This window comes from Mustela erminea, chromosome 11 (assembly GCF_009829155.1).
Source record: "Mustela erminea isolate mMusErm1 chromosome 11, mMusErm1.Pri, whole genome shotgun sequence".
Classification (NCBI taxonomy): Eukaryota; Metazoa; Chordata; class Mammalia; order Carnivora; family Mustelidae; genus Mustela; species Mustela erminea.
Window position 1 is genome coordinate 13,489,152 of NC_045624.1, and position 9,507 is coordinate 13,498,658.

General features: G+C 52.0%; 1 protein-coding gene across 4 annotated transcripts in view; it reads left to right on the top strand.

Moving 5' to 3' along the window:
• DENND2A (DENN domain containing 2A) overlaps nucleotides 1-3,472 on the top strand; it is a 102,681-nt gene extending 99,209 nt beyond the window's left edge. For all 4 annotated transcript variants that reach the window (XM_032305659.1, XM_032305658.1, XM_032305656.1 and 1 more), the window contains exons 19-20: nucleotides 1,060-1,146; nucleotides 1,660-3,472. In XM_032305659.1, the coding sequence (XP_032161550.1) occupies nucleotides 1,060-1,146; nucleotides 1,660-1,691 (119 nt within the window). In that variant the 3' untranslated portion in view covers nucleotides 1,692-3,472. The remainder of the gene's footprint in view (nucleotides 1-1,059; nucleotides 1,147-1,659) is intronic.
• Nucleotides 3,473-9,507: the final 6,035 nt, after the last annotated feature.

Genomic DNA, 9,507 nt, shown 5'->3' on the forward strand with positions numbered 1-9,507 from the left:
CTGCGCTCTCTCTCCTCCCTCTTCCTGTCCCCTCTGGCTGGACTTCATCCCTCTTCCAGGGCTGAGAACGGGGAGTCTGTGAGGGAGGATCAAGTCTCCCCCCTCTGTTTCTTGCATCGTCTTAAGTCCTTCTGGGAATCGGAAAGCTAGAAATGTTGGTGAAGACGGTCACTCATGGGAATCAGACCTGTGTGGGACACGCCACCAAGGAGAGGCCAGTGCAGTGAACAGCAAAGGCAGCGAGGGCCCCAGGACAGCCTCCGGCCCCAGGCCCCCTGTCCTCTGGTGCTGTGATGGCCGAGCCTGGGTGAAGGAACCAAAGCCGCCCCCCTCCCTTCCTGCAGCTCTTTGCAAAGACGAGACAGGGGCTGGTCACACCTGAGGTATTCTGAGGAGCCGGGATCTGAAGAGACAAAAGGAAATGGATTAGAGTCTGAGTCACGCTGCTGATGACAGGCTTCCTTGAAGCAGAAGCTCTGCTTACTAGAATATCTGCTTACAGATCACACAAAAGCTTAAAAGTAGCGTGGAAGGCGTCCTAGAGGTCCAGGGAAGATCCGTGAAAAAGGAAGACCATGCCGGAGCCTCAGGCCTGGGGCTAGAGGAGAAGGCGCCTGCAGGGTGCCCTGTCTGGCCTTCCTGAGCCCACAGATGGCAGACGGTTCCCAGCAAGCTAAACCATTTGGCCAGTTCTCCCCTGTTAGGGGAGAACATGAGGAAAAGGGAGGAGACAGGAGTCCTGAAAGCCAGGGCTGTCTGGTCCCTCTTTGAAACTGAGTGCCTGGCACAGTATAGACACTTGGAAGGTGTTTGTTGAATAAAATAGGATTTCATGTAGGAGCTAGCGTTAGAGCCTTCCAGAATAGTTACTGCACAAGGCTGGGCAATTATAAGGCCAATAAAACCCCTTCTAGAGCTCAGGATTCAGAGCCTGTGCAGAGGAGCAGCTCATCTCAGAAGCAAGGCTTCCTTTCTATGGCAGTAAGGAAATAAATGGCTCTGTTTAGAAGAGCGGGAGTGAGAAGGAACTAAAATGGCTGGGATTTCTCTTGCCAACAGGTTTGTTTGAGGTCCGAGCCCAAGAGTACCTGGAAACACTCCCCAGTGGAGAACACAGTGGTGTCAATAAGTTCCTGAAGGGACTCGGTAAGGCCCCATCACCAGCCTCTGGTCCCCCCAGTCTTGGCAGATTTCCTCCACGGGGGCCAAACAATGCAGAGCTCACTGCTCTGTGGCCTTGCAGGCTCCTGCTCGGAGCTGGCCGCAGGGGAGCCCTCCTCGCCTCACTGGCCCCTGGGCAGTCCTTCTCTCCCAGGCTCTTCAGTCTTCTGGGGAATCGAGCCTAGGAAGCAGGACATGTTCCATTCGGTGCTCCCTGTGTCACCTGTTCCGGAGCAAATGCTCCTCTACAGCTCTGACATTCTTCCTTTCAAAGCTCCCCATGTCTGGGGACGATCCCCTGCATTGGAGAGGTTGCGTGAGGAGAGGCTCCAGAGGTGGCGTGGGAGGCAACAGTGTGTGTGTGTGTGTGTGTGTGTGTCTGTGTGTCTGTGTGTCTGTGTGTCCCTGCCCCCCCCTTCTAGGTCCCGGATGGAAAAGGCAAAGTTTCGCTTTTGTATGCCTGGTGACATGTTCTCATTTTCTTTTTTTTTTTTTTAGGCAATAAAATGAAGTTTCTCCACAAGAAATAACCTTCAGCTCAGCTTCAAGGGAAAACTTCTTCCTAGTTACATCCACATTTTTAAAAAACAGTTCCTGGTGGCCTTTCTGAAACGCTGGGTCCTGGGTGTCACAGGTGCGGGATAAAGGCCAGGATGGCTTCTGGCTACCCAAGGGCCTCCCCAGGACCCAGGGCCCAGCAGGTGCTGCTCCTTCAGAACAGCCCTGGAAAGGAGACCTGAGACCAGGCATGGCACAACACTCAAATGGATGGTTTGCGTTGTTGGGTTTGGGATTTTTTATATTTTTACTCTTAGGTATTAAAAGAAAGAAAAGTGTTTGGGTTTTCTTTTTATTATGCCAGGGCTAAGAAAACTCTGGTGCCTTGTGCCGTGGTGCCCTGGTTCATCCTGCCTGGCAGCTGGGCTCGAGGCCAAGAGGAGACAAGGAAGAGGAGGCAGGAGCAGTGACCAGGGGCGGGGAAGCAAGGCGCCCCTCTGGGTAGGGCCGGGGACAGAGCAGGTGTTAGAGGAGGGCAGTGGCAGCCCTACACCCCTCGTGCTCACAGGTGTTGGGGCATGAGTCCTCTTGAGGAATGGGGCCCTATCCAGCCTGAAGGAAGAGGGGGAACCGCAGAGGCGTTGGCTTCCTGGGCTGAGCTGCACTCCCAGGCCGGCCAGGGACGCCACCTGGTGGCCGAGGCCGTTTGTGATCCTACCCACTCCTCTCCGGCCCGAGTAGACGGGACACTTCCAGTTGGCCTTTTTCCTCTTCAAAGCCATAGAACCATCCGCTGCCCGAGCAGTCCCTGACGCTTAGAGGGACGCACAAAAGAGATCTCCTCATACGATCTGTTAATAAAATATTCTTGGGGTCCTTAAAACATGTAAGCTGCGGCTTTGACCCTATTCCCGTTTAATTGTAGGGAATGTTTCCCCTCTCGTTGTAGGGACCCAGATCTGCATAAACGGAGGGGCTTCTGGTATTGATGTTTACAAGACGGGGCATCAGAACTTTGGGGCTAGCTAGCTTCCTCAGACTCATGCGCCGGCTAGTCGGCTTGCCCTCTCGGAACCAGAAGCAGAGAGGTGGGAGTCGAGGCTGCACCCCAAGTCCTGTCCTGCAAGGGCACAGCGAGGAGGCGGGAAGAGAAAGTGAGCAGCACTGGCAAGTTCTCAAGCAGGCCTCAGGGCCGCCACTGTGGCCCACCGACCCGCTGCTTGCTGACCCCTCTGGATGGTACCAGAGTCCCGACAAAAACATACTAAAGGGATGTGCCCTGACCTTGGCAATGGCCCAAGGAGTTGTGCCACTTGGCACAGGTTCTCACCTTTAGGGAGTTGGGAGCAAGGAGTCATCTAAGGAAAAAAAGAAAAAAGAACAAGAGGAAAACGAAGAAATGGTTGATCTCTGTCATTCTGCATTAGAGGTTCTTAACTGGAGTCTTGGATGACCCCCCTCCACCTGGAAGTTACAGCCAAGATTTGGTGTGTCCATTTGGTTTTTAGGAGAGAGGATCCGCAGTTTATATCAGATTCTCAAAGGGGTGCAAGGGCAGAACCAGGCTATGCGCACAGTTAGCCTGGGTAGGTATGTGTGGTTGGCATTGCGGGGGGAGACCGAAAGGGAATTGAGTGTTGGGGGCTCAGGAATTTGTACCTAAGAAGCTCCTCGGATTAGTTAATTTTATGAATACCAGTATTCTGCCCAGAGATGATCACTTTTAATATTTTGGAATATACCTTCTTTTCTAACTTATTTCATATTGTTTACTTACCACCTCCAAGTGAATAAATACGCATCTTTGTCAACATTTCTAATGACTGTGTAAAACTATTTTATAGATGTATTAGAAGTTAGTTTACCAGTCCTTTATTCTTACGCATGCAGGCTATTTCCAGTTTTTAATAAGTTTGAGAAGAGCATCTTTATATAAGTATCTTAGTACATTGCCTTATTTTCATTTTTTTTTTTTTTGCTTGAAGTACAATATACATACAGAAAAGTTATCAGATCATGAGTTACAGCATAACAGACTTTCGAAAATGACCACATCCGCGTAAGCGGCACACCATGCAAGAAAATACCATCATCCGACCCTGGAGAGCCCTCGGACCCACCTTCCCAGCATTCCTCCCATCCGGCCCTGCTTATGTTTAAATTAAATCAACTGAAAAGTTGTCAACAACTTGCAAAGTGGTAAATTACGCTGGGGAGGGTCAGAGGCAAGAGAAACAAAGCTGAGTTGTAATCTAAGCTCACAGTTTAGGGCAGATCGTGGGTGGATAACACGGTTTGGGTTCCGAAACCAAGTGTGGCTGTAAGGCTGGGTGGCCTAAACCAGATCACCGTCACCCAGCCTCTGTGTCTTTCCACTCACTTAGCATCTGTCCAAGAACCCAGTCTTCTAATGCCAATAAAAGGCATACATTTTCAATGTGCATGTGTTTAGAAGCACGCCATTATCGGGTTTCAGTTCCCAGTGAACCATGAGACCCTTTTTCCCCAGGCAGAGCTGGTGCTGGAGAACCCTGCTGCCTCCTTGATTCTGGGCACTTGCCTCCCCCCACCCTTTTTCTTATATTGGGGTGAAGTTCACAGAACATACAATCAGTCATTTTAAAATAAACAATTCAGTTGCATTTAGTACACCTGTAATGTTAGCAACAACCAAAAAAACCATTTTCATCACCCCAAAAGAAAATCTTGTACACATTAAGTAGTTACTCCCAGCGCCCCACCCCCGCCGCCAGCCCCTGGCAACCGAGTCTCTATGGGTTTATGGGATCACAGACACAAATCCCCTTTTGTTTCTGGTTGCGTTCACCGCGAACAATGTTTTCGGGGTACATCCGCGCCGTAGCCCTGTTATAACAGTGCTTCCTGTTTATGGCTGAACGATATGCAGGGCACGGTTGGACCACGTTTTGTTTATCCATTCTTCCGTCAGTGACACTCAGTTTATGGTTTATTTCCACTTTCCGACCACTGAGAACAACACTGCTGCAAACACGTGGATGTGGATTTATTTACGTCCCTGTTTTCTGTTTCTTTGAGTAGATGTACCTAGGAGGGGAATTGCTGGGCCATACAGAAATGTCTACGTCTCCATTTGGAAGGACCATCTGACTGATTTCCACAGCGGCTGCACCATTTTTCATTCCCATCCACGATGCAGGAGGGCACCCGGCACCCCACCGTTCAGAGCTCCCTTCCTTCTTCAGACAGGTTCCAGCTTCCTCAGTTCTGTCCGCTGCCTGCCAGCCACACCTCTCAGAGAGGACCCCAATCTTCCCGGGGGTGATCAGCACCTCCTGCATCAAGTTGGATGGGTTACTAGTTTGAAAAACGGATTCCTGGGGTCCACCCTAACCTGCCTGGGGCTAAAGCCCCTGAGCCCTTCATTGGCCAGGAGTTCCCCAAAGGTCCTCAGACATTTACAGGGCTTAGGTGACTCACTTCCTCAGGTGACCGATCTCCTCCCTTATAAGCAAATTCTCCCTTACATTTTTCACTGACAGAGTCATCTTAGGGCCAAGTTATGGGAATAAGACTTCTTTGCGTATGTCCTGAGTTCAGCATTCCCTAAGAGCCCCTAAAATGCTCTGCAAAATAAAAATAAATGAAATGGGTTTAAGCTTGCACGGGGCCACCCACACTCATCTGAAATATCAAACCTGGTGAATTTGCGTTTCTAAAAACGTCCCATTATTCAAGTTACCTTGTAGAGGCTTGAAAGCAAACCCAAGGTTAGGCCCCCCCAAAATCCCGAGGGGAGTGGCTGTGGGGATGAGCTCAGAGGAGGGCAAGGGGGCTGAAACAGGCAGCGGAGGAGATGGAGATCCTGGCCGGAGCAAAGGTTGGTAGGAAAAGCAGAGGCAGGCGAGAGGGGTCATTGGGCCGCTGGGACCTGGGCAGGCCAATTAACTTCACTTCCGGCCTGTCCAGTGACCACACCTCGCTCTCACCCAAATCTTGGGTGGGGCACAGCTGCCAACCTCTGACTTCTTTTCAGTTACAAGTCACTCGGGCCTGGTGCCAGCTTCCGGGGGCAACAGGCCAAAAAGCAAAACAGTCTCACCTTTGGCCAACCCCAGGCTCCTCAGCCGCCCTCTTCCTCTCCTCTGCCTGCAGCCATCACCCGCCCCACCTCTACCGTCTTGCTAGGAGCACCCAGCCCAGTCCTGCACCCGAACCTCACCTCGGGCTGTTGCTCCTACAAGTTAATTCCCTCACCCGCATGTGTGGAATGTGGACTGAGTTGTCCAGTCCAATCCAGAGAACTCCAGATTCACGTGGACTGAGTCATCACTCCCTCGGGCCGACGTGGAAGGGCTGATCCTGGGGGGCAGGTCTGGGAGGGCTCCGGGGGGCATGGCAGTGGACAACCCCCTGAGCGGACCAGAGCCCCAAGCACCTGGAGTTCAGCCCAGGTCTCGGGGTACAGGTTGCTCTTCCGCCCTCACTGCCTCGGTTTATCCGGCCTGGGCTTGGGGACAATCCTGAGCAGGACAGGCACCCTGTACCGGAGCCGAGCAGGGGCCACCCGCCAGGGCGACTCCTGGTGAGGTGGTGCAGGGCCCTTCCCAGCAGTGTGGGGTCCACTGGTCCCAGGTTCTTGGCTCTGGACAGCCAGGGGTCCCCTGCCTCCAGCCTAGCCAAGCCCCTGCTGAGTCAGGTGCTAAGGAGGCCGAGTGAAGCTGAGAGCCTCTGGAGATGGGGCATCTGCCTTCTGGGGGAGCAAGAGGGGTTCGGGCTACACCGAGCGGGACTGTCAGCATCCTGCACTTATTGACGTGACAAAATATGGTGCTTAAAAAAACAAAATCCAGGGGCACCTGGGTGGCTCAGGCAGTTAAGCGTCTGCCTGACGTCATGATCCTGGGGTCCTGGGATGGAGCCTCGCCTTGGGCTCCTGCTGCTCCTTCTCCCACTGCCCCTCCCCTCCCCCGCCTTTGCTTGTGCTCCCTCTCCTCTTTCAAATAAATACTTTAATTTTTAAAAAATATTTTATTTGACAGACACAGCGAGAGAGGAGACACAAGCAGGAGGAGAGAGAGAGGGAGAAGCAGGCTTCCTGACCTGAGCGGAAGGCAGCTGCTTAACAACTGAGCCACCCAGGCGCCCCTAAATAAAAATCTTTAAAAAATATATCTAGGTAACAAACAAAAACAAAAACCAGGTGACGGCTGTACAGCGTGTATACACTTCATGCCGCGAATTTTACGCTGTATACCTGTTAAACCTGCAGGACACACACGCTGCAAGAATGTTACAGTGCGTTTCTACTCGGCTTCGGTTACGTGACCTCTGGCCACACACCCGCCACCTTAACATCAACTTCCTCTGTGCAACGGCTTCCAAGTGAAGCCGGGCAGCGCGGTTCTCCTGGCACCGAGTCGAAGAAGGAATCTGAGTCACGAGACAGAAGTTTACTGAGTGAAGATACAGAAACAACTCCCCACAGCGAGAGGGGTCCCGACAGGGTTGCCAACAAGGACCTTAGGGCTGGTCTTTTACAGAAAGCTAACCAGGGAACTTAAATCCTTTTAACATTTCTATTCATATCCCCACTGAGCGGGGACTAGTGATAAGACCTTCAATGGCTTACTTCCTTTTTAGGGTCTGGTTAATCTCCGTTGGTCACAGGTGATAATCATAAAAAAGACACACCCACACCCTTGCCCCCCAAATAGTGTTGGGGGGCACGGTGCAGCCGTCCTGAATGTTCTCCCTGACTTGCCATCCCCTCCCCACCCAGGTTCCCTACCACCCAAACCCTCTGAGGCAACACAGCGTGCCCTGGGCCCCCCCACTCCTACACGCATGTGTGCACGCACACACACACGTGCACACGCACGGGAGACCTTCAGGGGAACATCGAAACCTCTCCACTTTCAACAGCGTGTGGATAAGGAACAGAGTGTCCCCAAACTGCTGCCCCTCCCCCAGGGGGGGTGTCAGCCCACTTGGCCACCCCCAGCGAGGTCAAAAGCGGCGAGATCTCTGTGACCGTGGACTTGGGGCCTGTCCATGGACCGTGGACTGTCACAGCAACCCCAGGGACTAACCACCACCACGAATGAGCACCGCACTGTCCTCACAGTTGTTCAACACCAGGCTTGGTACAGCAGCCTGCATCCCGGCGGCCGAAAGCACCCTCCCAAGGGGCCCTCCACTCCCCACCCGTGAGGCTACTGCGTGCTCTGGACACACAGGTGTCTCCCTCATTCATCCTCGTCCCAGGGACACATCCAGGGGCTGCAGCAGACATCTCCTGGAATCTTGGCATTGCTTACGGCCCCTGAACCCTGGAACAGCTCGAACGTTCTGTCCTGGGCTGTACCCTCCATTCCTTTGCAGGCTCCCCACGTCCCTAGCCCCTCCCCATCCCCACACTGGGCCGTGACTGCCAGTGTCACACCAGTGGGCCGTGGACAGTGCCTTCCACAGAGGAGACCGGGCTGGCCCATCAGCCGCATTCTTCTGAAAGAGGCATGAGAAGGACATCTTGGGTGTTTGCACCATTTTGAAAAGGCAAGACCAGGACCCAAGGCAGGAGAGAGGCTCCCTACCATGTTTGAAGATCTGCAGACCCGAGGGTAGGAGGGACAAAGTACTTAAGGAAGGAGCACAGACTCGGCCTTTCTTCCTTTTTTAGTTTTTTGAAAGCTGAAATAGCAGGGATTTGCTCTGCAAAGTATCCCCGAATGAGGGCGCACCTGGGCGGCTCAGTCCTCAGTTGAGGATGCGACTCTTGGTTTCAGCTCACATCATGATCTCAGGGTCCTGGGATGGAGTCCCGTGTGGGGGCTGCTTGTCCCTCTCCCTCTGCCCCTCCCCCTGCTCTCTAGCTCTGAGATAAACTCTTTTTTTTTTTTTAAAGATTTTATTTATCCATTTGACAGGCAGAGATCACAAGTGGGCAGAGAGGCAGGCAGAGAGAGAGGAGGAAGCAGGCTCCCCGCCGAGCAGAGAGTCCGACGTGGGGCTCGATCCCAGGACCCCGAGATCATGACCCGAGCTGAAGGCAGAGGCTTCAACCCACTGAGCCACCCAGGCGCCCCTCTGAGATAAACTCTTAAAAAAAAAAGTATCCCTGAATCACCCTGTTATCTGGTGCTGGTGGTTTTCCATATGGAGAAAGAAGAAAATTGGCCCCCCACTTCAGCCCACGCATACAAATCAATTCCAGGTATCTAACAAAGTGTGCCAAGTCTGAGTCATGGATTCTGGAAACTGGGGGTTTGAATTCTGGCTTCCCCTCACTAGCTGTGGGGCTCGGAGAGACTTACTGAATGTCTCAGTTTCCTCATCCAAAGGTTTGAATAGGGCTTTTATGTAATATTAAGTAAATAGGACTTTTATGAGGTTTAAATTAGTTAATATTTTAAGGTTTAGGACTTAGTATGTCCCATCTAACAGCTTGTTAAGACAAACCAGAATGTAAAAACCTAGATCTAACATTTCAGAAGCCAATGGGAGAAAGTCTCTCTGACCTCAAGAGGAATGAGCTCTCTGACAAGACACAGAGCGGTCCCACTATAAAGCAAAACACTGGGGTGCCTGGTTGGCTCAGCTGTTAAGCGTCGGTCTTTGGCGAGGATCATGATCCCAGGGTCCTGGAATTGAGCCCCACATCGGGCTCCCTCTCTCTCTGCCGCCCCCCACCCCAGCCTGTGCTCTCTCTCTGTCAAATAAATAAAGAAAAACTTAAATAAATAAAAACAAAGCAAAACACTGATAAATCTGAATATGGTAAAAATAAAGGACTTTGTGCAAGTAGAAAGGCATAGAAGGGTCTTGGTTCTCTTTCTATACAATCCAACAAAACAATGCAAAAGAAAA